This window comes from Alosa sapidissima, chromosome 3, assembly GCF_018492685.1.
Source record: "Alosa sapidissima isolate fAloSap1 chromosome 3, fAloSap1.pri, whole genome shotgun sequence".
Lineage (NCBI taxonomy): Eukaryota > Metazoa > Chordata > Actinopteri > Clupeiformes > Clupeidae > Alosa > Alosa sapidissima.
Genome location: NC_055959.1, coordinates 20003970 through 20015797, shown reverse-complemented (window position 1 = coordinate 20015797; position 11828 = coordinate 20003970). Strand labels below are relative to the sequence as shown.

The 11828-nt window shown below is 49.3% G+C and overlaps 1 protein-coding gene across 4 annotated transcripts in view; it reads left to right on the top strand.

Annotated features, from left to right (window-relative positions):
* The window catches only part of aatka (apoptosis-associated tyrosine kinase a), a 43087-nt gene extending 31281 nt beyond the window's left edge, over positions 1-11806 (top strand). For 2 of the 4 annotated variants that reach the window (XM_042086062.1, XM_042086065.1), the window contains 9 exons: positions 1697-1784; positions 2145-2278; positions 2844-2928; positions 3212-3333; positions 3612-3761; positions 4790-8306; positions 8644-8776; positions 8960-9163; positions 9391-11806. In XM_042086062.1, coding sequence (XP_041941996.1) covers positions 1697-1784; positions 2145-2278; positions 2844-2928; positions 3212-3333; positions 3612-3761; positions 4790-8306; positions 8644-8776; positions 8960-9163; positions 9391-9419 — 4462 coding nt within the window. In that variant the 3' untranslated portion in view covers positions 9420-11806. Of the gene's footprint in view, positions 1-1696; positions 1785-2144; positions 2279-2843; positions 2929-3211; positions 3334-3611; positions 3762-4789; positions 8307-8643; positions 8777-8956; positions 9164-9390 lie in introns of all 4 variants that reach the window. The other 2 variants (XM_042086064.1, XM_042086063.1) reach the window with 2 other exon arrangements.
* The last annotated feature ends 22 nt before the right edge of the window (positions 11807-11828 follow it).

Below are 11828 nucleotides of genomic sequence, written 5' to 3'. Positions count from 1 at the left end.
CTGTAATGCAGTGTTTCTCAAACTTTTTTTCTGGGGACCCACTTTTTAAAAATTACAGACTATCGCGACCCATCTCGTGACTGTGGTAGTTAACAAACTAGATCAGTGGTTCTCAAACTTTTTCTTTCATTCCCCACTTTGATCAAGGGGGCATTCTCGATGTATGTCCCTCATCGCTCTAAGAAAGTGGTAGGTCAAGCTTAAAATTGTCAAATTTATTGAAATAATGACAAGTTCTAAATATATCCTCTTCAACAGAGTTAAAATCAGCTGGTACTGCAGATATAATAATAAATAAATACATAACACACATATTTCTGTTTTCCAGCAACATATTAGGAAGCATAGGCCATTTTACAGCATTGTACAATATATTCAATGAAATACCAACATGCTACATTAAATGGATCCATAATCCAGTCATACTGAGCACTGCTGGTTGGGAAATATTTTTGAAATAAACTTTGCAGGGATGTGATGTAGGCCTACTGTTTAATACATGGGATCACAAGAGTGCCTCCCAATCAGACGTTTCAGCGATTTCGCTCAGAAATCTCAAAGGCGTAATATTGTCGCGATCGAGGCGCCTGTCCCATACTCATACTCATACTTAGCCTATACTTTTTTTGGTGAATGCAGTAATCTTATTTGCTAGGTGAGGTAGGTGCTTGTCTTTGCCTTGTAACTGGACATTTAACTCAAATGTATCGCTAAGATATATCAAATATATAGATAGATAGATAGATACTTTATTGATCCCCAGGGGAAATTCAAGAGGAAATATCGCTAAGATAGGCCAGCTTCATTAAGAAATGTTCATTAGTGAACGTGCTTGCAGATTCAAACATGCGCTCTTCCTCCAAGAAGAGGCGACTTGGAGCTCAAACACGCGCGACAGCACTTTACCTCGGGAAAGCCACCTTGCCTCGCTGTGAAACAGTACAGCCTTTTGGTCAGCTACCATCTCTTCGCAAAGTGCGGAGAATAGACCCGCTTTTAAGGGCCGGGTTTTGATGAAATTCACCACTCTCACAACAACGTTTAAAATCTCATGTAGGTCGAGACTAAGCTGCCTTGACACGAGCGCTTCGCTGTGAATAACACAGTGCGTCCATTGCGCATCGGGTGCTACCTGGGCCCAGGCTACAGATAAAAAAATAAATAAAAAAAAACTGTTTTTCATGTCAGTTCGCGCCCCACCTGGCATGTCTCCGCGACCCACAGTTTGAGAAACGCTGCTGTAATGTGTATGCTCACATGCACAAACACACACACACACATACACAGTCTCCTTTTTCCTCTACACACACACACACACAAAAACACAGAGATGTACACACAGTCTCTCTCAAACACAGATACACTCTCTCACTCTATTTCTCTCTCTCAGAACTACAAAGGGGTTTAAGGTTTTATGTAGTTTGTGTGGGACTGAAGAAAACCATTCTTTGTGCCCCAATAGACTACTGTCCCTATCAATATTTGAGTCTCTCATCTCTTTCATCTCTCTCGCTCTCTCTCTCTCACACACACACACACAAGAAAACATACACATGCATGTACTACTACTGATAAAGTGATTTAAGATAAATACTAATGTGCAACAACCATGTTGAGATCCATGTGCTTTACCTCACTGCTCTCTCTCTCTCTCTCTCTCTCTCTCTCTCCCTCTCTCTCTCTGTCCGTTCCCCAGCACCCTGCAGCATCCTGCTCTGCTGCAGTGCCTAGCTCAGTGCTCAGAGGTCACTCCTTACCTGCTGGTTATGGAGTTCTGTCCCCTGGTGAGTTGCCTCCTCACGTGTCCACCACCACGTTCATCTCCACAACCAGCACAGCCTCTTCTCTTGTCCACTCATTCATTTGCATCCTAATTAGTCAGGCTGTATATATGAGTCTGAGTCACTGTGGTCATTTGAAATGCGTGCATATATTTACGTCTTCACTCTCTATGGCAATCTGTGTTGGCATTTCTGTCGCATGTGCGCATGTTAAGTAGTCTGCAGACCTGTTTGTGTGCTGCTCGATGTGTGTTTTGTTGTGAGCTGGGGGCGCCCTCTGGTGGACATGCTGGGTAACTGATGAGTGTTGCTGAAGCAGAGCAATGTTTTTAACCCCCCCCCCCCTCATACACATGCCAACAGGGGGATGTGAAGGGGTACTTACGCAGCTGTCGGGCGTCGGACACTGTGACCCCTGACCCGTTGATCCTCCAGCGGATGGCGTGCGAGATTGCTTCTGGCCTTCTGCACCTTCACAAACATAACTTCATTCACAGGTACGACACGAGAGCACTGTACTGTCAACAATCTATTTGGCCGCCAGTTTTCACAAACTGTCTTTGCAGACTCTACCTACTGTCAGTAGTGCTCAAAATATTTTTGAATTCAGCTGTGTAATATACCCCTTGGACTTCTTCCCTGATGGTCTCCCTCTGTAACAATATCCTGGTGCTGCTTGAGTGGATGTCAGAGACTCCAGCATCAGTGATTTTGTTGCAGATGGTGACGTTATGTCTGCACGGACCTATCAGCGGGGGCCATAGGAGGGGATGGGTCTCATCTTCAAACTCAGTGTCTGATACGCTGTTCAGTGTAGTTATTTAACTGGATCTGAGGTCTGACATGGACAGCATACAGATTAGTACTGTACAGTGAAGGCATACATCAAATCAGCCCTTTGGCATCAGAAACATAGTGGAATATGTGTTGTTAGATAGTGCCATACAGAAAATACACATACAATGTACGCATACTCACATCCACACAATGTCAAATAATAAATGGTCCTGCATATACAGTATATTTCAGGTGGGTAACAGTATTTTTCTCCCTTCCCCTCAGTGACCTGGCGCTCAGGAACTGTTTGCTCACGTCTGAGATGACGGTGAAGATTGGGGACTATGGCCTCTCTCACAGTCGCTACAGGGTATGATAAACAGGTCTTTCGATAGATCTTTATTGTCCTGCAGGACATTTGTTCTCACAGCCTGTACAGTAAAAACATATTTATTACAACAATAAATACAGAGACACGGCCATACATGACATAGATTGCTTATCCACATCCACATCCAGCCAAGCACATCCACATATACAAACAGCTCGGTTTGTATGGAGCGCTAGGAAGTGAGGAAGCGTACTGAGGTTTTACCCGTCTTCCTTTGCGGATCTCACACTCTTTCACCCTTTCCTGTTGAACCCCTCCCCAGGATGACTACTTTGTGACAGCAGATCAGATTTGGGTGCCTCTGCGCTGGATAGCTCCCGAGCTTATCGACGAGGTCCATGGGAACCTGCTGGTGGTGGACCAAACCAAAGCAAGCAATGTATGGTAAGCACACATCTGGAAGCCTATGTCTAACTTTTGTTTTAATAGAAAATGGTTTCATATGCTATTGACACCTTTTTAGATGTTTCAAAGTTAACTAATAATGTTATGACAAATATGGAATCTATGCGCCGCAGTGGTATTTTATTCATACTTTATGGTACGTTCTTTGTACTTAATTGTTTTCTTGATCAGACTCACTCTGTGGGATTGCCTGAGGTTGGCTGTGGGCTCTCTGTGGACTAGTTAATGGACTAGTGAATGCTGTGTGTCCCCTGCAGGTCCTTGGGGGTGACCATCTGGGAGCTGTTTGAGCTGGCCAATCAGCCATACCGACACTACTCTGACCGGCAGGTGCTCACCTACGCCATCAAAGAGCAGCAACTCAAGCTGCCCAAGCCTCTCCTCAAGGTGCCCCTGTCCGAGCGCTGGTGAGTCTGCCTCCAGAGCCTCTCATTGGCCCACGCTGTTGTCCATCTCCACTCAGCAACCAATTATTGTCCCCTGTTCCATCCTCATATAGGGAGATCAATTATTTTTTATTGCCATTGCACCAGCCAGTCGTAACTCTTCATCCTGTAATGTCCACTAAAACCAGTGGATGTCAGTTTGGCAGCGGGTGCCCCTAAAGATTCCTTACGTGTGTCTCATGGCAGCAGTGAAAAATCAATGGCTCCAGCCATCTGCCGTGACCACCCCTTAATATGTCACATTCACAAATTCAGCTGCCATGCATTAGTGGTCTCCGAGGGGCACCCAATCATGATTTCTTATCTCTCCCTCCATCTCTCCCTCTTTCTCTCTCTCTCTCTCTCTCTCTCACACACACACACATACACACACACTCACACACCATTAAGCATTTAATTAGGAGTGTTTTACACTACAGCACTGCAGTAGTGGGGCCCCTCCCCTTCTGTCCAGCTGCCGATGACTAATGCTTCCGCACCACCTGCCAAAGCGTGGTGTCATTATTCCAGCTAGTCAGCACCGCACCGCACCGCCATGCTGCCATTTTGGCTCCACGCCACACATCCATCCATCCAGTCCACCCCAGCACTGTCGTCCGGATCCCACCATGTGACTCATGAATGCCAAACACTGACAGAACGCCGGTTAGTGACTGGCACTACATTCCGTGCTTGCTCTGACCTCGGTGATGGACAGACACAAAAGCGGTCACTGTTCGGAGTTCTATTCTGATGATTCAGATTGTAATTACAATACCAGCTAGAATTAAAAGAGCACACATGAGTTCACCTTTTTTAACATTTGATGAGTCGATTTTAAGAACTATTGATTATTGAGTCACTTTTTTTTTTCAGAACATGACCAAAAAACTATGCCCTATTACTCTACTCTATTACTCAATAATTCTAGATTGTTCCTAGGGAACTATAAATGAATGAAGTCCTGCCTGTCTCCTCCCCTCATTGGTCCATCTCTCTGGTGTGTGCAGGTACGAGGTGATGCAGTTCTGCTGGCTCCAGCCAGAGCAGAGGCCGGTGGCCGAGGAGGTGCACCTGCTGCTGAGCTACCTGTGCGCCAAGGGCATGAGCGAGGCCGAGGAGGACTTCGAGAAGCGCTGGAACTCCCTGCGGCCCGGCATGGGCGGCCTGGGCGGCGGCAGCTGTGGCGGTGAAGTCGACGGTGCCGTTGAGGGCGGCTCGCCCGGAGCCTCGGCCGCGGAGATGGCCGCCTCCTCGGTGTCTTCCTCCTTCCCCCTGCTGGAGCACTTCTCCGGGGCCGACGGCTTCCACACGGCCGAGGCCGGGGACGACATCCTGACCGTCACCGAGACTAGCCACGGGCTGAACTTTGAGTACAAGTGGCAGCAGGCCCGAGCCGAGCAGCCCTACTGCTCCTCGTCCACCACGGGCACGCTAGGCCAGAGCAACCCCCACTATGAGGACATCTACTACCCCCTGGAGAACGTTGCGGCGGCAGCGGGCGGCAAAGGAGAGGGCCTGGCCCTGGGGGTGTCCCCCTCGTACTATGAGTCGGACCACTTAGGGGTGGTGCCCGTGCTGAGCGCCCACAGCCCGTCGGTCAGCAGCGAGTACTACATCCGCATCGAGGAGCCGGTGGAATGCAACATCCGCCTGGAGGACACCAACCTGGACTACAGCCCCGGGCTGGATGCCAGCCAAAGCAGCGCCTTTTCCGCGGGGGGCAGGGAGCGTCCGGCGGTGGCCGACCCCGAGCCCAACACCTACTGGTCAGCGGCCGAGGGCCGCCGCAAAACGAGTGCCTACGATTCCGACGACGCCAGCCCGGACATCTCCCTCTGCATGGAGCCGCTCCCGAGGCGTGCGTCCGAGGGCGCCAGCTCCGCTGACCATGAGAGGCCCAGGCAGTACTTCTCCCCGAGCGAGAGGGGGGGCACCGCATTTCACTGTGACCAGCCACTATCTCCGGACGATCAGGACGCCCGGCACAGGAGGGAGCGCTACATGGATGAACAGGAGGGACGCTGGAGCCCCCTGAGCAGCAGGGGTCAGCGGCTCACGGGCCTGGACACCCCCATGGGCATCTCCCTGTCTCTCAGCAGTCCCAGCCTCGGTTGCTGTGACCCTTACCTAGAGGCCAACCAGGCCTCCAGCGCAGAGAGGAGTGCGGCTACTGAGGGCTATTATGATATGACGGGGACACTGCAGAAGAGCCTGCCCAGGCCCCACTACATCAGTATCAATGTCGAGGTGGGAGATGGCCTGCACGTAGGGTCTGCCGCTTCTGAACCAGAGGAGGATGATGACCTCTTCACTGAGGCTGAGGCCACAAACTGGACTTCAAACCAGTCGGCTAATAACAATAGTTTAAACTTTGATAGCAGACCAGCTGCTGGTTTTCAAGACATCTACCTGGACCTGCACCACACCACACCTTCTTCCAGCATCAATGCCTCAAAGTCTGAAAAAGTAGCGGTCAAAGATAATTCTGGTACCTCCAAGCCTGTGTCCTACCTGGAAGCGATAGGAAGCGATAGCTCATCCACCAGCACGATTCTGACCACAGATTTATCTGGTGAATGCGAAACATATATTCATTTGTGCCATAAGGGTGGACAGGAGACAGCGTCACCTGTTACACTCCACCCATCTATAGACAATTCCCAAATAACTGAGCCAGTTTCACATTCTGGAGAGACAATTGCAGTGTGTAAAAAAGCCTCAGAGAAAATCCCAAACCTCTCTGTGGAGGAGAGTAGGCCTCATAGTGGAGGAAGAGCCCAAAACCATTCCACCAACTCCACCAAGCCTCAGACAGAAGTGTTCCGACCCCCTTCTAATTTCACAGACATTAACCCAACCCAAGCGAATCACTCAGAGACAGGCAATGTGTGGGGTCTTAATACCTGTAACACGCGCCTCTCTACACCCAGTATTAACATTCTCTCCGGCAAGAAGGTGTCCCATGCGGAGGTCCTGTCCGAGTGCATATCCATCTCCGAGGGCAGTGGACTGGGCGACAGCGGGGTCAACATGGGCTGCTCCAGCATTAGCCTGATAGACATATACGACTGTAGCGACGACGACACCGCAGATGTCACCTCGGGGGTGCTCGCGGACTCGCCCTTGGAGTACGCCGAGGTCGGCGACGTCAGCCTGGCCCACAGACCCCTGCTGAGGCCGGTGAAAGCGCCCCACGTCGAGGAGGCCATCAACCTGGCCTCCAGCAGCAGCCCCTGCGAGAGCTTCAGCCTGGACGTCTACCACACGTCCGTCCAGCCCAAGTCGCTGGACAGCGGCTACGACACGGAGAACAACGAATCGCCCGAGTTCATCCTGAAGGATCTGGAGGGAAAACCCATCCTCAGCGTGAGCCTGGAATCCGACGAGCCCGACTTGGTCCTCCAGCTCGACTTGGATGAGAGCATCGAGGGAGTCCTCTTGACCCCGTCAAGCAACACCGACGAGCCGCAGCTCGGCCGCCTGAATGAGAGGAACCCTTACCGGGACTCGGCCTACTTCTCCGACTACGACGCGGAAAATGACAGGAGCCCCAGTGACGGGGTCAGCAGTTTCTTCGGCGGCCGCGGCGACGACGGGGACGATATTGTCAGGCTCCGCGCGGAGAAGGGGGAAAGGGTCCCGGAGAGTGAGAGGCGCGAGGGCTACTGTTTTGCATCTCTGAAGGACAGCCGAGTCGTCTCCCACTCCCCTTCGTTCTCTGACAGGGAGTTTGATCCCAGCTCCTCGTCTTCTCCCTTCGCCGCCTCCCCCGCGCTGAACGTGCTGTCGCCCTTCCCTCCGCAGATGGGGGGATGCCTGACAAAGGAGTCGGCGCCCGACGACGGGATAGGACTGGAGACGGAGCACTCGGTCGACGAGGCGTCGTCGGACTGCTGCTTGTCCAGCCCGATGGAGGGCTCGTCCGGTTCACAGGACACCGTGGCGGCGGCGGCGACGTTTGCAGACAAAGGCAGTGGCGATTACTCGCCGGTGGTGTCGCTGGACTCCAACTCCACCCTGGCGGACTTGAGCGAAGAGACCCTCCAAGACACGGTGGACAGAGAGGAGCACAGAGACGACAGAGAGGACAACAACCCCGACTTGCAGCTGGACGTGAAGAAGATCGGTGAGGGGGACGACACCGATGGGGACGACACGCCGAGCAACGGAGACGGCGCGTACGACACGGTGCTGATGGCCGAGCTGGCCTCGCCCGACCTGGGCCTGGACGGGGACCTGCGCGCCCCGCTGGGGGACGGCGAGGACGCCGACGAGGAGGACTCGGACGACAGCGAGTCGGACGAGGAGCTGCGCAGCTACAACATCCAGGAGGAGCCGAGCGACGAGAGCGACGAGGACTTCACCGCCGTGCCGGTGGTGGTGAGCGAGCGCAGCAGTGCGCGGCACCTCCGCAGCCTCCTCAAGATGCCCACGCTGCTCACGCAGTCCTTCTGCGACGAGCTGGAGCGCAAGAAGAAAGCCGTCTCCTTCTTTGATGACGTCACCGTATTCCTTTTTGACCAGGTCAGTCAGTGCCTTCCCTGATTAACTATTTAGGAACAGGAACATTTTTTCCTTCAGCATTAGCCACATGGCTGTATATGGTAGGTTATTATGGCTGTATACAGGGATGTAGTGGAGGCTAAACAAGTAAACAGTTTTCCAAAAATATTTCAAAAATAGAGTTTATCCACCTCTCAAAAGAGTTTATTTACCAATTGCAACTTTTAACATTTAACAATCACACAGTATTATCCACATATCTCTTATTTTACCACTACATCTCTGGTTGTATGATACATATGTTATCATGGCTGTATATGATATGTACTGTATATATGCATATGTTATTATTTACTAGGAGAGCCCAACAGGGGACTTGGCAGACTACAGCTTTCCACCAGCAGAGGCCAATTGCCATCCCTCAGAAGTGCAGACCTCCAACCCATCAGACGGCAACAACGCTGAAAACTCAGATGAAAACGCAGAAGAAGGTATGACTATATACTTTAGTCTTTTTGTACATCACTGGTGGTGCACATGAGGTGGTGTATATACTAGAGAAGATAAAGATATTGTGGATTCTATAGTGGATGGTGCTCTGCTGGTAAAACTAAAATTAAATCATTCTGATGTCTTCACTCCCCTGTTGCTGTTCACTCATTCCCTTTCCTAAGGGGGCTGTTTTGAATGGGAGGAGGAGGACTTTCCTCTGATGCCCAGCCCTACCTCAGCAGAGCCTGCTCCAGACGCCATGGTGTTTCCCCCGAGCCCTCCCTCAAAGGTGGCCGAGGAGAAGCCCGCCCCACAACTGTCACGCTTCAGCGTCTCCCGCTTCTCCATCACACACGTGTCGGACTCCGATGTGGACTCAGTGGGAGGTCAGTCATTCCGTCCATCCTATCACATCCCCCTTTTTCTTCCTCTGCCCTCACCAGACAATAAAAAATAGTGTTTTCACTGATTTCATCAGTAAAGGAGTTAAAGGATCAGTGGCCAATTTGCCAATAGTATCAAATAAGCACATCAGGTGAGCTACAGATTTGCATTTCAGCTACAGTTCATTAAAAGGTGAATGTGTGTGTGTGTGTGCCTGTGTGTGTTTCAGGTTGCAGTGAGGATGGAGAACGTGAGTGAGATGGCCTGTTGTGGTGCGAGGCCGTGTTGACCTACTCTGGGTGTTTTGTTTTTTTTCTACACATGGGGGTCAGTTGAAACCTGATAATCCAATTACTGACAGTGCCTCATACTAGAGAAATGCCATTTGTGACCCCTATCCACCAACCCTGACAGGTGGAGATAGCACTGAGATAGTGTAATAAAGACAGCAGTTAATTCAAACTATAAGTCTATGTGTAAGAGATCAAAAATGTATCACTTATTTATTCATTAAGTATGACATGTATGTGGAATATTACATCTTTGCACAACTGACATGGCAACATTGACATCCATTGACAGGTCAACAGGTATTTTTTTATTACATATACAGTATATGGTAGAAACAAATTGACAAATGTTTGCGTTGCATTGCTGCTCCTCATTGGCTGCCTGTCGAGTACTCACCCCTCTCATTGGCCAGACCTTCCAGAGAGGACTGTCATCATTGCCCCTCGGTCATTTCATTTTTGCACTGCTTGAGCCAAACAGTGAAGTCCTGTGACGAAACTACAGCTAGCTGCTGTGGAGATCCAAAGACGACAACTCACCACTTTCAAGCACTGAGCTGATCAATTTGGGTGGTGGAGCAGACAACATATCCTAGGAACGACACACTTCCGACGCCGATCACAAACAGTCCTATCACTTACTAACACCTGGGGTATTTGGGGTGGACGAGGGCCAGTGTCATCACTATTTAACCAGAACGTTTTAGTTCAGGGGAGAAACTGAGTCAGAAGATTTTATGTGTTTAAGAACATGTCTATTTTTTTCATGTCGTGCATCATGTAAAATTCCCACACTGCTGCTGGAAAGTACTGTTAAGAACAAGCCCCCTTCCCCCCCCCTGTGTGCTGCTATCCATCTCAAAGTAAAGAGGCAAACAAAAAAGTCTGCACTTTCAGTGTTACAAGAATCAAGTGCTAGTTTATATGAGGGTTACTCGTGTCATGTCTTTTAGCTATTAAGTGTTCTAAATAAACACATGCATACATGGTTGTGTCTTATTGGCGTTCACATTGCAGTTCAATTTCACATTATTCTAATGTAGAGAAATGTTGATCATGTGATGTTCTCCAACACTTTTATCTCACAGTTGGGCTGTGTGCTTGTCATTTGTCACCTGCAACCATTCAAGACGAAAGATGGTGACCAAAACATACACTTATTAAAAAACATTAGTGGTTCTGTTTGTAGTGATAGACTTGAGTTGATGCCTTGCGCCACGTTGCGCCGCGTTTCTACCATCCTCTGCAATCTACCCACTCAATATAACACAGTTCAGGGGCTACTCCAACTAACTCAGTGAAAGGGGTAATTCTCCTAAAAGAGCAGCCCAATTGCTTTGTTGTGTGAGGAGAATGAAGCTGCAGGGTTCTTCTATTAGGAGGTTTACCCGTTACCTGGAGTGAACTTCCCCAAGTTTGTCACTTACCATGTGCCATAGTTTGTGACAAATACTTGGAGTGCCCTGTAATCTACTGGTGGCAGCAGTGTGTGTGTGTGTGTGTGTATCAAATAAAGAGAAGGATCCCATTTGAAGAGTTAGGTAAAGGGAGGTGCATTTCCTGGTTGTGTAGAGGCAGGTAACTCCACTGAATATGGTAAACTGGTAACCTGAATAATCTATAGTTCATTCAGTTTACACACAGCTGTCCTGCAGGCTCAGGTAGAGTCAAGTCGTGGTCATGAAATCTGTACATTTTCCTCTCATATATGTATATCAGTTTCTAAGGCCAAGATAAAGGATTTAGGATTAGGATATATTGGAATTGAAACAGGAAATACAAAATGTAAGGAACATGAAGGGAAACAAAATGTATTAACAATCTCTCTCATACAGTATATTCCATCTCTGATTCTGAATAGAACAGAATCTCATGCCACCGTCCCTGCAAACACTCCCCACTCCCCCTCTGTCTTCATGTTCTCATGGGTGTTTGTAGTGTTTGACATCACATATTAAACACAAGCTGTTAGTGACATCTCACAGATGTGAAGACTGGATTTTACTACAGCCGCATGTCCTCCATCTCCCAGCCTCCTGACAAAGAAACAGCCACCACACCAAACACCCCTTCCAAAACAAATCCAGCTAGGATTCTAACTGCTTCTCTCTGACTTTTCTGCTAGTTTTATATTCTGAAACAGGAAGTAGCTATTGGTGCTATTTTTACACCTGTTAAAATTCTCCAAAAAAATCAAAATGGCAGTCACTTACGAGGTTGTGCCCACCGGACAGTGACCAATGAGAACAGGCCTCTGGTCGAGGGTCAGGGAGGGCATGGTGTGGCCGTGCAACTGTAGTAACATCGTCATTGCTGTACTACTCTACAAATAAAGCAGACCAGTTTATCCTTGTGCTTCTGCTATTTATTTGTTGTT